This window comes from Orbicella franksi, chromosome 10 (assembly GCF_964199315.1).
Source record: "Orbicella franksi chromosome 10, jaOrbFran1.1, whole genome shotgun sequence".
Lineage (NCBI taxonomy): Eukaryota > Metazoa > Cnidaria > Anthozoa > Scleractinia > Merulinidae > Orbicella > Orbicella franksi.
This window is the reverse complement of record NC_138154.1, coordinates 17,222,082-17,241,745: the sequence shown is the minus strand read 5'-3', so window position 1 is coordinate 17,241,745 and position 19,664 is coordinate 17,222,082. Positions and strand designations below refer to the sequence as shown.

Here is a 19,664-nt window from a genome sequence, read left to right as displayed (position 1 = left end):
CTCGCCTCCTTGGTCGCACGCTTAAATGCAGAGATATCGTCGTTACTAAAGCTTGTAGAATACTTAACACAAACGAAAACTGTAGAACTCGCTAATTTCATATATGCTTCGATCTATTCCTTTGCATCCAAACATAAATTTAAGCTAAAGCTTTAGCATTTTCACTCATCGCGATGATCCCGTCCTCGACACAGTCTGTCAACATTCTAGAGACATTCAATGCGTTTCAGTAAAGAATTTACATGTATTAGTTAGATTTCTGCTCCTACAATTCCATATCTTTCGAATCTCGCGATCTGGTAAAGGGGAGATTGATTGATTGATTTTTTTTATAGTTTATTTTATTGATACAAACATATTACAATATTGCAACAAATTACAAGAGTAGTGCAAAAAAAGAGGGTTTTTACAACTGATAATATTCTAATGAAAAATAGTCGATAATGTTTGCGATAGTAAATATTACAAACAATGTCTCTCTAGCTTTGTACAAATGTATATAGCTGGGGGAAAGGGCAACATAGTCACGTCAAGTCATTTGTCTATTTCAAGCTGGATAACAAATTTGGATATGAATTCAGAAGTATCTTGTTTCTTTTGCATTGTTTTGCTTGCAAAGTGGTATTGCTTTGCATATAGCAGAAGAAGACGCAAATCCTTTGTTTGGTTATCAGAAAAACGAAATGTAGTTAAAATTTAATACATATTCACACGCACTAATTTCACGAAACCAACTGGTTGAAATCTTTTTAATGCATTTATCAAACGTGTTTCTTCAGTCTTGAAATCAAACACAATAAAAATGACAAAAAGGAAGACGCAGGTTTTTTTGCTTTTCATAATGATGTTCTCGGTGCGTCCAACACTCCAAAAATATCCGTCGTCATCCTCAATGTAATAGGATTATAGGAACCTTCAAAGGCTTTACATGTAATATTTTGAGCAATCAGTATTTGCCTGTGGTTTGAAAGCGGCGATGCTTCTGACTCGATGACGTCGGTTTGGATCTACCGCGTAGCACTTTTATTTTGCGTGGTGCAATTTCTGCGGATTTTGCGGATGTTGGTCGATGTTACTTGATCCGCATAAATAAGTTCCAGCAGAAAAAAAAAAAAAAAACCAGCAAAATTAAAAATCGCAAAAATTCACTCCCGTTGGTATAATCAAACACGGCTTTTAATGCCTGAGAAGACTGTTGTTTTGCCTAAAAAAGTAATAAAGTTGAAAATATTACATTTCCTTCCATGTTAATGTCTCGCTGCTTGAAAAGGAAACCGCAAAATTTAGTTCCCAGCGGAAACTTAAGCCAATTCGAGCCGCGAAAATTTGTTCCCGTAAACCTCAAAAAGTCGCCAATCCGCAAAATAAAAGTCCCCCTAAAATTTCATGCCACACGGTAAATGAGCACATTAAAACAAAAGCGTAGCGTTCGAATTGCTTTTCTCTAGCAGTCACTCCCCCAGAAATGTGCAGAGAATTCCCTTCCGCGAAAGGAAACCGGCTCAGTCAAAATTTGAAACAAATTGTCGGGTTTTTGTCCAGGCCACACTTTTCGCCCCGCATCAAGGAACTACAGGATCATGTGACGTATAACACTGGAGCTTGGATGTGTCCCAAGAAGGTAACACTATCGCTGGACTAGATTGTCAAAATAGAAGTGTTAACACGTCTGCTTAAGCTTTGTTGCCTTGTGTATGGGATTAGATCTTGAGGAATTCTCACTACCTAGATAAGGAGTTTCCCCACTTAAGTATAGTATTCACTTATGATAATTTAAGTATTCCCTTCCCGTATCGTATTTTCAAGTTTTCCAAAGAGTAGATAATGACTAGCTGATCGGCTTACCAGCTGAGCAGCTTGCCGCGGCGAAATATTGAGGCCTAGGAACTAGGCAATGAAAAGCTTAGATCAAGTTAACAAGATTACCCTACGGCCGCAAAGAAAACACAAGTCTAAGAAGACAGCGAGGTGAGTTTATGAAAGCAAAGTTTCCCTGAATATGAACATTAGCACGCTGAAATTAAACAGAAGTGACGTAGGTCAGTATGACGGTCAGCACAAAATGCAGACAGTAGACATCAGACTGTAGACCGAGTACAAAATGCAGACTGCAGAAATAATTTTGGATAAGAACCTTGGAGCAAATTAAAGAATGCTCAAGTGTGCAATGAGCCTGAAATCAATGTACATGCATGAAGAAGAATCGGCGAATTTTTACAAGGAAAAGCGATGCGTTGTTGGGGGATGTTTTCGTGGCGCTGTGTTGCCATTCATTTTCTTCGGTCACCCCAAACCGCAGACATTGCTGAAGTTGTCTGCCAATTCACTGCCAATTCGCCATCTGCCAATTCGACCGGCTGAAACTGTCTGCCAATTCGAATTAAAATTCAGTAGTGGAAATTAGAACATAAAATCATTTAAATATCGTTACCAATTGTTCAAAAACATTTTCTAGCTGCATTCAAAGCTATTAATTTGCGCCAAACGCTCACGTAAATTTGTAAAAAGACGCAGTAAATATCCTTTGTTCAGAAGTGAGTAACTCGTTGCGTGACTTTTCAATTGACACCAACGTGGTATCATTTTAAAGCTTATCGTCTTACTAGCCCATCTCAACGACTTCTACACCCATCTCAACGCAATTACTATCGAAAGATTTCACCTGAACATCTTGCTTTAACAACATACACGCTTGTACTGGCTTTTCCGGAAGTAAATAACTCGTCACGTGACTTTTCAATTGACACCAACTTGGTATCATTTTAAAGCTTACCGTGTTATTAGTTCATCTCAACGGCTTCTACACCCATCTCAACCAAATTACTATCGAGAAATTCCACCCGAACATCGTGCTTTAATAACATACATGCTTGTGTTGGCTCTTCGGGAAGTGAATAACTCGTCACGTGACCTTTCAATTGACACCAACTTAGTATCATTTTAAAGCTTACCGTCTTACTAGCCCATCTCAACGGCTTTTACACCCATCTCAACGCAATTACTATCGAAAAATTTCACCCGAACATCGTGCTTTAATAACATAAACACTTGCGCTGGCTCTTCGGGAAGTGAATAGCTCGTCACGTAACTTTTCAATTGACACCAATTTGGTACCATTTTAAAGCTTACCGTCTTATTAGTCCATCTCAACGGCTTCTACACCCATCTCAACCACTTATTTTTGAAAAGAAAAGCACACGATCTTTCCAAGCATATTTAAGAATTCGATCGCATGGCTTGTTGCGTTTCAAGACAAAATGGCAACCGTTCTAATTAGCGGTACATGTATCCACGGTTGCTGTTTGTAATCAGTATTAGTGGAAATACCGTGAGATGGAGATTACGAAACTTTTGAAAAGAACATTGTCATCAACGACCATCAACCGTCGGCTTTAAGCGGACAGGAGCGAACGTTTGATGCCACCGCCGCCCTAAGGGCCTGATTACATGGCGAATTTCAGCCCGGGCTGAAATTTCAGCCCGGCTAGGGGGCTGAAATTTTGTTGTGATTACATAACGAATTTCAGCCCGGGCTGAAATATTAGCCTTGGCGCCAAATATGAAATTGTGTGCGAAAAGTCTCCAGAAAATCAAAATGGCGCCGAGAACACGAATCGTGAAAATAGGCGCATTGCTTCTCTCCTAGTTTGACCTTTTGTTGGCGCTCAATTTTTAACTTTTGGGATAGTAACACCCTACAATGATGATGGAACTGAAACGAAACCTGTCTCTTAGCCAGAAAGACGTACTTGCATAGAAAGAAAATATGTCCTCATCAAGCTTGCCGAGTTCATGGCTTCCCTGACAGCCTCGTGCTGTTTAACCTTGTCTCGATGTTCTTATATTCCATCTAAGCTTTAAAATTAGAGAGATTCTCTATTTTATCGCCTTTATTCCACTGAGATCGCTTCTATTTCGTAGCGGCAGCCATCTTATTTCCTGCTTTTCAGCCCGGGCTGAAATTCCGTTTCGATTACATGGGATTTTTTCAGACTTTTTAAACCGTTTGCCCGGGGTGAAAATCCTAGCCCGGTTTTTCAAACCGGGCTAGGATTTTCAGCCCGGGGTGAATCCTTCTCCATGTAATCGCCAATTTGATTTCATGAGAATTTGTTTCAGAAGCCGGGCTGAAATTTCAGCCTGGTTAGCCGGGCTGAAATTCGCCATGTAATCAGGCCCTTAATCAGTTGTTTACCTTGCCATTTGACCGACGACTGTTATCATACAGACATTCCCCATTACCAAAATCGCTATCGATGAAAACTAAAAATTCACCACTTGTGATAGCGTTAAATAAGTTTATCTTCTTTTGCTTTCAAGTTTATTCTGTTTCCACAGAGGAATTAATTAAATTAAATTTAACGTCAACGTTTATTCTTATTTCTATCGGGAACTTTAAACATACTTGGGTAAATTGTCCATTCAAGTGTCCTCTTTAAGCGTTCTGTTAAAACACAAATACTTTCATCAATCAAAATAAAATCTGAAATCTACCGAACTGTTTGTCTTTCCGTTGTTGGATTCAATGTTAAAGAGCAATCGAATCAAGCAAGCACACGAACGACAAGAATGTAAAGAATAAGGACTGTCCACTTGATTGCCGGATTCGGGTAACACACAAGGCCAGAACAATGTCACGAAAGGTACGTATAACTCTTGTTCTAATTCTATAACTAGCCTTTCTAATGGGGTACCACCTTCTTTGCAATTCATTTACAACAGAAATCCAGGGCCCACCACGCTCGTGATTACCAGCGGTTGGCTCAGTTGATAGCAGAGATTGGGCTTCCAATTGAAACCCGCATGGCTGCAGGACTGAAGGAAGGGCCCGGCTTTTTCGACGCGACTGGCAAAATTGCCCGTAAGGTTTTTAACGACACAGGGCCTATCCTGTATTACCCTTTGGTTCTGTCTCATCCCACCCCGGGAAAAGCGCCTATAGCCGTTGCCGAAATGTTTTCTAGCAGCCATGCAGTCCCAACGCTCACCAACTTCTTAATAGGCTGATTTAGCAAGAGAACGGGAACGTCACTTGACGACGGCGCGCACAGTACAAATACCCAAATATGGTCAAATTAGAACAGAATCCAGGTTATTCCGCGCGCCCTGCAGTCGTCATCTGACCATATTTGGGTATTTGTACTGCGCGCGCCGTCGTCAAGTGACGTTCCCGTTCTCTTGCTAAATCAGCCTAATGAACTTTCGCCGTGATGTCACGAAACTTCATCCTGGACGACCTGCAAATCCAGCTCACCTGGAAATCGACTTGAGTTGGGCAAGCCTCCATAGTTGCCTGAGAGGTCTTTTTGATGCAAACCTGGGGCAGTATTTTGATCGAAATTTTTCGATAGTAATTGCGTTGAGATGGGTGTAAAAGCCGTTGAGATGGGCTAGTAAGACGGTAAGCTTTAAATTGATACCACGTTGGTGTCAATTGAAAAGTCACGCAACGAGTTATTCACTTCTGAACAAAGGATATTTACAGCATCTTTTTGCAAATTTACGTGAGCGTTTGGCGCAAATTAATAGCTTTGAATGCAGCTAGAATATGTTTTTGACCAATTGGTAAAGATATTTAAATGATTTTATGTTCTAATTTCCACTACTGAATTTTAATTCGAATTGGCAGACAGTTTCAGCCGGTCGAATTGGCAGATGGCGAATTGGCCGTGAATTGGCAGACAACTTCAGCTTGGTTTTTGACTCTCATTTTTGGGGTTCTAGTTGCAAAATAGTGTTCGATATGTCCGAATGTTGTTTATATATATCGACAGGCTGCACAAGGTCATTGCGTGACTGTTTTAATTCAATGGCAACTTTGATGTTTGCACAACGAAAGGGCAACATAACATGGAATGTAGTTGTTGAATCGACTTTGTTTGGGAAATTCCCTTTAGTCCGAAATGTGCTAAAATAAACTTTACTTACCTCAACATACTCCGAGAGTGCAGAAGTTATTGTGATGTTTCAAACGGCCGTTGGAGCGTGACCGTGATCACACCAAGTTGGTCGCATGGGAAGATCAGGGGAAGATCACCGAAAACCCAATATTATTTGAAATGTCTCCGCCTAAACTTGCTCTACGATCGCTGAGATGACTTGATGCAATGGTTAATTTATCTGGTCTTACTGGAGGGCTGTGGTGTTCTTAGGGCGATTCTGTAAGTTTCTTTGAATTGCGAAAGCGATTTGTGGCCGTGGGACGAGGCAAATCACGGGAGGCAAACCTAAATATGAAATCCAGGAACCGGAAATAGGAACCGGAAATAGGAACCGGAAACAGGAATCGGAAACGGAATCCAGAATCCGACGTACGGAATTAATGAAATTGAGAATGACGACAGAAAAAGTTCACTTCAGCAATCTCCAAGAAATATATATGTACAAAAAAAAGAAAAAAAGAAAAAAGAAGTGTTATTGTTGTTGTTAAGATTCCCTGTCCATAAATATGGATTTCGCTCATGCTTTTATGGTAGGTAGGCTAGGGCATGACAAAAACTACTGGGTAGTTTTTTTGGTAAAATATCCTTTTATTTCAAAGAAATATGCAAATTACCAAATTCCGTTAAAATCGTCATTTGACGCACCATTTTGTTAAACAAGTTTGAGAGCCTGGCATGCAAAACCACATACTTCCGTCTTTAAAACACTCAATCTCAAACTTGTTTAATCAACCTGGCTCCGAAAAGAGCGTGGTTCTTGCTAAGCTCACATTGCCCGGGGAAGACTGGTGAGTAGCACAAAAGTCACAGCATTGACATCAAAGCAATGTTTGCGTGTGATGAATCTTTCAACACAGCAACGCTAAAACACTGAAACCGGAATCCCGGAATCCTGAATCCACAAATCAAAGAAAACAAGACTCTACAAGTACGCGAAAATTACGTTGCATAGATTTTGCCTGTAAAAAAAGGCCAATAAAAAGGACCTCAAACTACACCTCTTTTAAAACATGGATTCTTCGTCTGTCGAAATTCGTGCACCGTTATTTCTATTGAGAATCTTAACTAACGTGCGTCATAATTTGATTCTAAGCACCCTGAGAGCAGCTTAAGTAGGCTTGCTGGTAAGTGCCATTTTGTTTAAGTGGTCGGCTGCAATTTGCCTGAGGTATGTGTAGCAGATGCTGAACAAGTTAGCAATGTTGTAGAGCACCGGGTCTCCGTCAGTTGCGACAAGCTGTACCTCGACGGTCGCGCGTCTCACTGTCGATATGAAAAGGTTAACTTGGCTCGTCTAAATAAGTTTGTCGTTCCCAACATACGAGATTAATACCACAACAGCACTATTTGCACACTGATACTGTTGCAAATCACCACCAGTTATTCTTATCCACCGTCATATTAAATAATTTCTTGAAATGGTTGCACACTTATGTCCGTCTTCTTCTCGTTTGCGAAAGGATCGGACCACATACTGTCAATACTGTGAGAATAGGGTTTTTGCTATAGTACTACTCACCAGTCTTCTCAAAGCAGTTTGATCTATACAAGAACCGCGCACCCGCCGAGTCCAGGTTCAACGAAGGATGGGTAACTCAATCCACCCGAAAACTCACTAACCCTGATTGAGTAGCGGTTTACCCTATAATAGGTATAGGAGATCCGCCTTTTGAACAACTTGGCCAGATGAATAGCTAGAGGTTGTTTAAAACTAGTCATGTTCTTTTTACAATTACAGTTTCTGGTTGAAGCTGAAAGCAAAGGGAAAAAAAAAAAACAACAACAAAATAATTTTTCCCTTATTTATTTATTGGACATTGCTGAAGTGAAGTATTTCTGTCGTCATTCTCAATATCAATAATTCGGATTTCGGATTCCGGATTCCGCTTTCCGACTTCCGGACTCCATGTTTTGGGGTTGCCCTCTGGGGGATTTTTTAATTGCCTTAGGAGATGGGCACAGCTGGAATTGACTGATTAATAACAGAATCGGACGACCGCGAAGTTTGTTTGATCACGAGTATGAATACATACTGAATTGAACGACACGAAGTCCTATTCACGGCAATTTTATCATAACTATAACAACATATGAAACAAAGTTTTGACATTTTGATAAAAAAAAGCAGTTGCCTTATCTTCGAGAGCCACGAGAAAAGTTGAAAGGTCGTAACAGGCCCCTCTTCGCCTTGCTAATTATCAATTAATTTTTATAACATATTAGAGCTACGTAGATTGTTATCGTTGTCTTACAGAGGCTTGCAAAGCCACTTCACTGATGGCTGAGGCAGTGATCAGGAGAACAAAAAGTTTTCAAGTTCCTGAGTACTTCAACTTTGCAGACGTCATTGATGAATGGGCCCAGAAAGAAAAGGTGAAAACGAAAGCAATGTAATTACGATAAGAACCTTCCCACATTCCTTAATCAACCAGCATCAAAAGACGAGACAAAGATACATATGGCATATCAAATTCATCGAAATAGTGTTTTTGAATCATTACATGGAAAAAGATGCTAAAACCCTACGTCGGTATTTCTGTGAAGCCTATTGATGAGTGTGGTATCCAATTAATTTTGAGGCCTCTTAACCTGTGAGAAAAGAGCTGTCATGGAAAGATGAAAAATGGTTCTAAAGAAATTGGAAAATGGATCTTTACACTAGTGTTGAAATAAATCTGTAGATTCTTGTTTGCGAGTGACGACCAGTTTTGAAGCGGAAACTGGTAAATATAGCGTCTTTTTGACTTAAGCTGTTTTTCCTTGTCCATATTGCTGATTTTAGGAAGGCAAAAGGCAAAGTAATCATCCCGCTCTGTGGTGGATTGACGGTGCTGGTAGTGAAGTTAAGTGGAGCTATCAAGATGTTGTTTTAAACTCCAAAAAGTAAGGTAGGGTATTCCTACACATTATCGACCATGTAACAATCGTTTAATAGGGCTTATTTTGTGATTTGATTTTATAAAGTGTACTAGCCAGTGATGAAAGATGTTTAATGTTCTTAACGGCTTTCACGTTTGCTACTTTTCGTTATGGTGGTAGTTAACTACTGGCACTCATTTCCTTTCAAAATATTTGTAAGTTCTTAGCCAGGCTCACAAACTGTGATAGCTGCAACGATATGTTAAACATTATTAGCTAATTACGTTGAGTTTTATTATCGTTGTTTAATTCAACATTCATCATGCTCTTGTATGGTTTTGTGCTTGCTTGTTAGAAGAAATTCTTGACACGTTCGTAAGAATAGAGACGTGTGAATGGAGGTGCAAGTATTATAATTAATGTTAAGGATTTCGGACCCAGGTACGGAGCACGGAGCTCCCTTTCGATCGCCGCCTTACAACCCTCATGGCGAGCCACACAATATCCGTGAAGGAAACTCTCCGATCTAAGCAAAACCGACCAAGAAGGTGAGTTAATTAACAGTCGAAGCATAACCGAAATTCAGTTGAAACAGGGTGGAAAACAGCAGACTATGGATGCTAGCTGTATCTTCCCTTAAGCTAGCGTAGTATTCACCTTAATTTCATGCGTGTCATTCATTTATCAATCCTTTTCAGGACGGCTAACTTGCTGTGCACTGCAGCCAGCATCAAACCAGGAGACCGCGTGATGGTGATACTACCCACTATTCCCGAATACTGGCTGATGCAGGCTGCTTGTTTAAGAACAGGTACTGCAAAACGTTACACGAGACAACGACTGGGAGCTGTGATGGGTCATGTAATCGACGTTCTGTCACTGCACATTTCAGCAGCTGACGTTTTGAGTGTTAGACTTTATGAAAGGTTCATCTGGGGAGGAATAGGTTGCTTGACCAATCACAGAGGTGGAAATGAACTACACTTTTCATTCGCACTTAAAGAACACGTGGAATGAAATGAAATTTTTCTCTAGTCGGTGAACAAAATCAAACTTTTATCAAGCGATGTTTTTTTTTCTTTTTCAGGCGGCGTATTCGTGATAGTGGCAAACAATATTGGACCAAAAGAGCTTCACAGGAGAATTTTAGGATCAAAGCCAGTGTGTGTGGTGGTGGCCCCCTGTGATCAGGTTAACAGTAAACTACTAGATGTGGTCGATCAGGTTCGTGATGCAATTATACTTTCTTACCACTGTCGAGAGTACCACTGCTGCATTTTCTTGTGGGTCGTGATCTGTCGCTTTGCGACAGGTTATCCCTTGTGGAAGATGTGGGAATGCTCGTTGTCACATTGTTGATTCTCAATTACAGATTATGTAGAAATTTCATTTTACTAAAAACAAACGTTTTCTGTTGTTTTGTTTGGTGGGGTGGCTTGTCGACACATGTTGTGATGACCTCAGTGAAACAGGAAATATCTTCAAAAATACATGTAATTTATATATATTTTTTCGGTGGTTTTTTTCGTTATTTAGATTTGTAACTCTGGTGAGGGCAATACAAGAAGCAGAATTTTGGTCAACAGAATGAAACAAGAACAAAGGTACATATAACCAAATGTTAAAGCTCTCTAACTACAGTATGCCTTGGTTCGTTAGTGAAATTGTGCTGTTCTTCTGTAGGGAAGGCTGGCTGTCATTTGAGGATCTCTTTCAAACGGCAAGTGCTGATTTTCAGGTGAGTTTGATTAGATTAAGCAGCAGTAAGGACATGATATTAGCTTAACCCTTTTAGAAGCCAAGGAAACATTGTTCAGTATGAGTAGTATGGCTGATGCACGTGATATGTTACGAGCGTTCCCATGAAATGATACGGATCAGGATCATTCGAATCATGCATGGTTTATCACAGGAACGGATAAATCCAGTCTGGGCAAGGATTCATCAGTTCCTCTGATTTGCCCTGATCCGTACTATCTCTAAGTGACGCACCTTTAGTTGAGACCAGTGTGGATAAGTTGGCGCCTCAAATGGAGAAACATTGTCGATATTGTTGATGCATCATTTTTTTTTATTCAGTCTGTGAAGTCACTAAGTTCAGCACCCACTAACATATACTACACAAGTGGCACAACCGGAAACTCCAACATGGTGGCACATTCACAGGCCAGCACTGGACTGGGGAGTTCTGGAATGCGAAAGTACGTATCTTACGTAAGCAGATCGTTAACAGCATTCTTCAATATTACGTAAACAGTTTGTTAACAGCATTCGTAAAATAACACGGAATCTCTGTTTTCTTTTCTCCGAGTAGTAAGTGGAAAGAGCTTTTAGTTAGAGAGAATGGAAAATAGTTCAAATATGTATGTGAACTTCCAGAAGGTTGAAGAAGTAGAGTTACAGACACTTCCAGAAATTGTATGTTGTCAGCTATAAAGAGGAGGTATGATAAGTGTGGATCATAGTGCTCAATGGTTGGATTGAAGCCCAACCTCCAGGAAATGTTTCTTCTCTTTCAGATGCCGTTTTGCAGAAACCGATTTAAGTTGGACTGCTACCCCTACTGGATGGTCGGTGCTTCCGATTAACAGCTTCTTCTCGGCTTGGTCTGTTGGCTCCGGAGTGTTTGCTCATTACAAGACGGTGACTGCCAACGACGCTCTGGAAACTCTTCAGGAGTATCCCATAACTCATGCTCAATTTAGACCTTCCATTTATATGGAGGCATTGCACGAGAGGAATTTGCGAAGCTTCAGCTTTCCAAACTTAAAGCGTTGTTTCGTTGCCGGAGAACCTACGAACGAACGTATGGTACGTAGATGGAAAGAAGAAACAGGAGTGGAAATCTGGAACTATTATGGACAAACAGAGATGGTATGTTGTTACAGATAAATAGTATACAGCATGACTTAGCAAACTATAAGAAGATAGCAGGAATTAAATAGCAGCTAATCGTGATTTCATAAATTACATTTAACAGCTTTTGGTCAACGAAAATGATTTTTTCTGTTGTTGTTTTGGAAGGACTAACCAAGATACAAGAGACTGACCCCAGGCAAATCAAAGGGCTAATGGGAATATTACTTCAAAAGGTTAAAACGTAACAGACTCTTTTACAGTGATGAAAACCGAAGACAGCAGACTGTCTCAAATTCTGTCGTCGTGGTTTTAAAAAATCGCAGTTTACTTTCCCCTCAAAAATTTATTTAGCATTTCCATACTGGTGTTATTGGAATATTTCTTGTCTGACCAAAGGCACTTTGTCATATTTTAGCATTACCTACTTTGATCAAAAATGAAACAAGATTGCCGTGAAACATGTAGTGTGTCCTTCACATTGAAATTACTGATTTTATTTCAAAGGTATAAGCGCAAAATCTTAGAAATAAATAATTTCTCTTCGCAGAATATCCTAACATTGCCAAGAGAACCTGGGGATGACTCGCGTCCTGCTTCTGTTGCTAAACCTCTCCCTGGAATAGAAATGCTTGTAAGTAAAGGACTGATAAGAACTAGATCGAGTATGTATACAACGCTAAAGAGCGATACCTTGTTTACAAAGTAACCAAGAAGAATCAATGATCTTGAAACACGACCCAACTGATATTTCTGCCATTTTCAAACAGCCATTACCTTTGTAAAAATACAGAAAATTATGTTTAAAGTGAGTGGAGTCTGATTTGGCCTGTAATCATCCAATTGGTTAATTCGCTGAGTCCTACCAAGAGAATAAGTCGTTACGAGGGAGCAAGGTATCGTGCATATTGTGAAGTGATTACTTTTATGTGATTCAAGAAGAAGTTTTTAATAATCCGTTGATGAAGTACCGAAATTCTTTACAATTCCTGCTAGAGATACTTACAAGCCTCCGAATCTTCCCTCTCAAAATCGCAGAAAAACTCAGAGACTTTCCTGAATATCGCAACCTGTTCCCTTGGTTTGCGTTCCTAGCACACCTCATGTTCGTTACGCCTTTTTCATATTTCAGATTCATATATTCGCTTGCTTATCTCCACCACCTGACGGGTATCAGTTACGAACTTACAACATGACCAGCTACCAGTTAGCCTGATAACTCAGTTGATAGAGCACAGTACTGGTATAGCAGAGGCCATGGGTTCGAATCCTGCTCAAGCCTGCAATTTTGTTAGGTTTTATTTTCGCATCTGCCTAAGCTGCGTACAAAATTTCGATTTTTCTTCCTGTCTTAAAACGTTTTTAGATTGTTGACGACAATGGCAAAGAAGTGCCTCCAGGTACACTGGGAAGAGTTGTGATTCGTTCGAAGCCTTGCCGTCCAGTTGGAATGTTTACTTGTTACGTGGTAAGAAGGCGTAATAAAAAAAAAAATAGAAAATTGATTCAAACCTAACCTGCATGTAAAGTAAGGTAATTTGAGGGCCTTTGGAGATTCGAAAGTGCTCTCAACTTATTCAGGAAGAGTTCCATATTTCTTTCTTTGGGGCGAGTTTGCATAGATTAGGTCGGTCATAAGGTAACACCATGTGGACCAGTGAGACAACCCGGTGGTCAGCAAGATCGCGATCGCATGCGATTTGATGAAAACTTGAGGCGATCAAGATGACCGGAGTATTCTCAGGTTGACTCTATCCCACAACAAACCAGGTTTTTCCAGAATTCATTCTTTATTCTGCGGCCGCCACTTTTTTTAGAACCTCGGCCAAAATTGTTTCATTGGAAATGAAGAGTAGTCCCGACGTTTTGGAATAGTCTTAAAGGCTCTCCGCCGAGGAAAGTTGAACCATTCCTAAACCGGAAGGTTTAAAGGTAACACTTCTGTATAGTTTGTTAACGTTACCCAAATTCGCAATTAGCCAGGCAGAGGCCGATTCTTCTGCATTGATACCCTGCCATATCAAGTCAGTGACCTGATATGGCCAAATTTGGGATATCGCGGGGATATCAAGCTTGTTTGGTACCACCTTAGACTACGTCTCGCCAAATTACAAAGCAAGTCTTGACCAAACGAGCCTGATATATATACATACCGCCAAAGCTTAGCAAAAATCTGCAATTGTCAACGATAACTGTCTAAATTAGGTATGAGAACTGCATTCCATAAAATTTGAGCCAAATCTCTGGCGTTGTCCGTAAGCAGCAGTATCTGTTGAAAATCTTGAGGAAAGTGTGGAATGACGAGCATCGACGATATTTTTGGAGGAAATTCTTTTAGGGGATATGAATGATTTCAAATACTCGAGTCATTATCAGGCCGGTGTAAGTTTTGAGGTATTGCTGGTATGTTATTGGCGTCAATTTCACGATCTTTCTATCCAGTGACCATTGTTTCTTGTAGGATGAACCTGAAAAAACTGCAGCATCTTATTCTGGTGATTTCTACGTGACAGGTGTGTAGCCCACACGTGCTCTTTAATTTCCACCTCTACGTTTCCCCCGAAACACATATTATATAATCAGGTAAAGGAACACCAACATGTTCCCACTTTATTTTTCTTCTTTTACAAACTGTCGTAATGCTTTATTTCAGAGCGCTAAATGGAAACGACCCTCTCTTACAGCACTCACCTTAATGTTCCTTGTTCGGTGTTTACTCGTGTAGCTATTCACCTATTCGGACGTCCTTCCGTCCGTCTCTCTGTCTATCTGTCTGCTTGTCTGTTTGTCTGTTTGTCTGTCTGTCTGTCTGCCTGTCTATCTCTCTGTATGTGATAACGGCCGCGGAAGGGAGAAGACGAAGTTGTACGCATAAGACACAAACAAACAAAACAATATGGCGGACAAAAACGAACCTCGTGCGTTTATTTTACCCATGATACTTCGCGACAAAATAAACTTGTTTAAGGGAAGGAGGGATGGTGTCAGTGTTTTCATGTCTTCTTATCCTCAACATCTGTCTGTCTGTCGTTTTATGAAGGTGTGGCAAGCTGTTTGCCTTTACAATTATATGTATCTGTGTCAGAGGTTCTTGTCTCTTTGTGTCTTGGATAGTCAGTTGTTCTTTCGCTAGTCCTCGTTAGCTCTATCCATGAAATGAGATCGGGTTTGTAACGTAATAAAACAAACTTCTCAGAAAGCAAAGTGAGCGTACTTTTCTAACTAACAGTATGCCAAAGTAAACGAGAAAGAACAAGAACGTAGTATGGCTGGGATGGGGAGGAGCGGGTGACAATTGTTTTATAACAGTTACAATGTTTCTCTTGTTTAATAGGCGATCTGGGTCGTATGGACGCTGAGGGTTATTTTTGTGTCGTCGGTAGAAGTGATGACATGATTATCTACAACTCGTAAGGAAATATCAATGCTTGCTAACGAGTCGTTATTGCATGATTTTCTATGGCACATCGCCAAATACTTTACAAGCTGTTTATACACTTAGTGACGTAACAATCACGTTGATGAGGATTGTTGTTCTCTCGGGATTGTCAGCTTTCAATCGATTTCATAACACAATCGTGGAATAATCATCTTATCCTAAAAGAAAAATAAAAACAGGACCGTGTAGGAAACCAGCAAAACGTTTCTGTACTTTAGTCTAAAAACCACCGAAGGTCTTTCTATTGTTTCACACAAAACGACGGTTCATCCGTTGTATGAGTTGATAGGAATCTATGTAACAATTAAAGAAGCCTAAGACATAAATAGATAAAATAAATAAATAAATAAATTACAATGTTTACAGAGGAAGCCATGCGGGTTCTTGGTTTTTGTGAGGGAGGAAAGAGAGCCCGGAGAAAAACCTTTTTTCTTCGGAAAAAGAAGGAGAAAAAGAAGAAGAAAAAACAAAAAATGAACAACTTTTTTTCTCCCTTTTTCTTTGGAGAGCCCGGAGAAAACTGAACCCTCCGAGTAAGGCGAGAACCAGCAACAAACTCAACCCGTGTATGGCACTGGGCCGGAATGGAACCCAGGTCACACTGGTGGAAGGCGAGCGCTCTCTTCACTGCGCCATCCCTGCGGTGTACATGTATAACACTGTTTTTAGAACTTAACGTGAATTTGAAAATTTAGGGGAAAAAACTTATACCAGCGCCTTGTGCAGTGATTTGCATGTTTGTACCGTGTTTTAACAACATCACGCGTGGGTTCACTCCAGTTAACCCATACATCATTTACGAAATTGAAAACACTTTCCGTGCTTCTATCGTCGAGTTATGGAAAAACGAGTAGAAGTAATTAAGATCGATAAATGTATTGGAAACACAGGCCGCAAGCTCAGTTTTCGAGTTCATCCAAACTTTCACAAGTGCTTCGATGATTCATTACCAACCGGAAGTAATGCTCCCCCCCCGGGCCATTTCTTTTCGAAAACACCGCGAGAACGCTCCATTTCATCGATAGTTTACAGCCCCTATGTAGGTGAATTCAATTTGCATTGAAGCTACATCTTTTTGTAGAATCAACATCAATCCTTGTGAGGTGGAGAACTGTTTGAAAGGACATCCTGCCGTACTGGACTGTGCTGTGGTCAGCAGTCCTTACATGATGACACAGGTAAACCATATATACAAAGGTAATTTATGCGGGATCTTCATATGTACTAACTAACACGGTAAAGACAGAGAAAAGGCAAAAGGAGATTAGTAAAACAGAGAAGGCAGATTTTAGAAGTTCAATATTGTGGCCAAGCGGAGTAAGACGAATGTAAGACATGATACATACGCAGTCGAATTGTAAACTACGTGGGGACAAACTCGCTGGTGTTAATCGACGACATTGCAATATGCCTTGAAATTAACATGTCCTGCATTGTTATTTTGCAAATTAGCAAATGGTAAACGCCATAGCGTACACTGTTAAGTTATGGATGGACGCAGGAGGTTGCTAAGCACCAAAGAAGGTAAGAGCCGCTTGAGGCGATAGCCGAGTGCGACTCTAGGTTCTTGAGTTCTTAGCAAATCTCCCAAGTACATCCATAGCTCAATAGCATATAGCTGTGGCGTTTACCATTTGTTTTATAACATAACGTTGACACATTGGTGTGGTGTTTGCGGAACAAACAGAGACTGGATTTGACAACACAACGTTTTAATCCGCCATTTTAGATGGTCTCTTCTATTCAAGCACATGGTCACTACCAAATAAGGAAATACCATATATGGACATACACTACATCCCTCCCTAACTTAATAAAGAGCTCCACAAAGTCTAATAAAAAAAACATATGAACTAATCTTGGCTCTTTCAGTTCAATGTCTCAAAACAAATGAATAAAATGTCGACAATTGATACACGATAAACAGTCTTTAGAGTTCAGTCACTTTTGGCAAATAAAGTCCTTCATCCACTTAGGGCTCTCTCTTTTTCTGACTGGACGACTATCTGGCTTTTCTGGAACTGCAGAAGGTACAGTTTGTCTTTGGGAATCCGGTCGAATCCCATCCATCGAATCTTGCTCGAAACTAGCTCCTTCTTTGGGTGTGTCAGTTGTTTTTGACGGAGCCGGGGGCTCAGTTCCTGAAGCACCTGGGTCTACAAACTTCTTCATGTGACCAGTATTCCTCATTTTACTTTGGCCAGAAGAATTCTCAATGATAACTGCATTTCCATTCTTCTCTATTACTCGATACGGCTCGAGCTCAAATGTTGGTGACAACTTGTTCTCGCGGTTCTGACGTAGCAGGATCATGTCGCCCTCTGCAATGTCACTTGTTGTGGCATGTCTCTTTGAGTCAGCATACTCTTTCTCTCTTAGCTTCCTGCGAGCATACCTTTCTCTGAGAAGAATTTGCCACTGTGCTTCAGTAGCCTGATCACGAGAAGGTTTAACCTGTGGCAACTTATCTCTTAACTTTCTGCCCATAAGGAGCTCAGCTGGAGATAGTGAAGTGACTGTATGGGGAGTGCTGCGATACTGGAAAAGAAAGTCTTGTACTTCTCTCTTCCAATCTTTGCCTTGTAGTTGTGCTATTCGGATTGCCTTCAGGAGGGTTTTGTTGAGCCTCTCTACTTCGCCATCACTTTGAGGCCAATACGGGATGCCCTTCTTGTGATCAATCGATAAGTACTCGAGGAATCCTTCAAATTCTCGTGAAGCAAACGGTGGACCATTATCACTTCTGAGGGTTTCAGGCAAACCATGAGTGCGAAACATGCTCTCCATGCATTTGATCACATTTCCTGCATCTGTCTTGGTCAGAAAAGCTATTTCTGGCCACTTAGAATAATAGCCAACTACAACGAGCAAGTGTCCCTTCTTTGGAATCTCTAGTAAGTCCACAGCAATTTCACTCCATGGGCCTTGAGGCAGTGGTGTTGACCTTATTGGTTCTGGCTTTGGTCTGGGTCCAACCAGCTGGCATGGGTAGCAGGCTCGGATTAACTTTTCAACTTGTTTGTCAAGGTCTGGCCACCATACTTTCTCTCTTAATCGAGATTTCGTTCGCACCATCCCTTGGTGACCCTCATGAGCCAGTTGAATGGTCTGGTTCCACAACTTTTCTGGAATGACAACTTTGTTTCCTCTCATAACCAGCTGTCCCATTATCCAGAGTTCATTTCTAACAGCTTTGTAGGTTGTTCCTTGGAGTTTCGACCAATCACCAGAAGTTATGGCATGGCGAACCAGTTGCAGGGTAGGGTCTCGCTCTGATTCTCTCTCAACTTGGCGGGGTGCTAATGCTGCAGGTGTGGCATCAGCAACTATGCTGCGTGCATATTCTTCTGTCTGCTTGATGGCTGCATCAGGAGTACTATCTACTGGCAATCTGCTCAATGCGTCAGCGGCGTTTTCTCTGCCAGGGATGTGTCTGATGCTAAACTTGAACTGCTGCATGTATAACAACCATCTTTCAATTCTGGCTGAAGGTGGTTTTGAATGTGGACCAAACACAGTGACCAGCGGCTTATGGTCAGTGCAAATTTCGAACTCATTTCCATGGATGTACAGGAAGAACTTCTCACAGCCCCACTTCACCGCCAGTGCCTCCCTCTCAAACTGAGAATATCTGCTCTCGGGTGGAGTAAGTTTTCGGCTAGCATAGTGTACAGGTCTGTACAGGCCATCAGCTTGCTTTTGTTCCAAGACAGCTCCGATACCTACTGGTGAGGCGTCTGTGGTGACACGGGTCTCCGCTCCTTGTTTGAAGAATGCCATGACTGGTGCCTGCGTCAGCTGCATTTTGACTGCTTGGAAAGCCTTCTCTTCAGCAGTGCCCCATTTCCATTTGGCATGTGATTTGGTTAGATCCCACAGTGGGCTGGCAATGATCGCGAAGCTTGGAATGAACCTTGAACAATATTGTGCCAAACCAAGGAAGCTTCGCAGCTCTGACTGGTCCTTTGGTCTTGGTGCTTGTACAATGGCTTCAACTTTGTCACCAGATACTTGTAATCCCTCGTCAGTTAACACGTTACCAAGGTACTCCATGCTATTCACGCCGATCTGGCACTTTTCATAATTCAGTGTTAAGCCACTCTCTTCTAATTTCTTCATGACTTGATTCAACCTTTCGTCATGTTCTTCTTCAGAAGCGCCAACTACACGGATATCATCATGAATATTGTGAGCGCCAGGGCAATCTTTGAGTATCTGCCAGATGATGTGTTGGAACTTCTCAGTGGCCATATTGACACCAAATATCAGACGTTTGTAGCGGTAAAGACCATTAGGTCCTGCAAAAGTGGTAATGTCTCTTGATTCTGGAGCAAGTTCTACTTGGTGAAATGCCATGTTCAAATCTAACTTGGAGAACACTTTTGCCCCTGAAATTTCTTGCAGTGTCTCTTCAATGGTAGGCACAGGGTGTTTTTCTCTTAATATCGCTCGATTGGCTTGTCTCATGTCTAAACATATGCGAACATCACCATTTGGCTTTTCGACACTAACAAGGGGGTTTATCCAACTTGTTGGACCGTTCACTTTCTCTATCACATCAAGCTTCT

General features: G+C 41.0%; 1 protein-coding gene across 3 annotated transcripts in view; it reads left to right on the top strand.

Annotated features, from left to right (window-relative positions):
• Positions 1-1,251: 1,251 nt before the first annotated feature.
• The window catches only part of LOC145499425 (acyl-coenzyme A synthetase ACSM4, mitochondrial-like), a 25,374-nt gene continuing 6,961 nt past the window's right edge, over positions 1,252-19,664 (top strand). For 2 of the 3 annotated variants that reach the window (XM_081478935.1, XM_081478938.1), the window contains exons 1-14: positions 1,252-1,968; positions 8,197-8,315; positions 8,725-8,825; positions 9,500-9,612; positions 9,889-10,025; positions 10,338-10,405; positions 10,485-10,539; positions 10,881-11,002; positions 11,321-11,675; positions 12,208-12,291; positions 13,024-13,125; positions 14,119-14,170; positions 14,992-15,067; positions 16,178-16,274. In XM_081478935.1, the coding sequence (XP_081335061.1) occupies positions 8,220-8,315; positions 8,725-8,825; positions 9,500-9,612; positions 9,889-10,025; positions 10,338-10,405; positions 10,485-10,539; positions 10,881-11,002; positions 11,321-11,675; positions 12,208-12,291; positions 13,024-13,125; positions 14,119-14,170; positions 14,992-15,067; positions 16,178-16,274 (1,458 nt within the window). In that variant the 5' untranslated portion in view covers positions 1,252-1,968; positions 8,197-8,219. Of the gene's footprint in view, positions 1,969-6,702; positions 8,316-8,724; positions 8,826-9,499; positions 9,613-9,888; positions 10,026-10,337; positions 10,406-10,484; positions 10,540-10,880; positions 11,003-11,320; positions 11,676-12,207; positions 12,292-13,023; positions 13,126-14,118; positions 14,171-14,991; positions 15,068-16,177; positions 16,275-19,664 lie in introns of those variants that run through there. The other variant, XM_081478936.1, reaches the window with a different exon arrangement.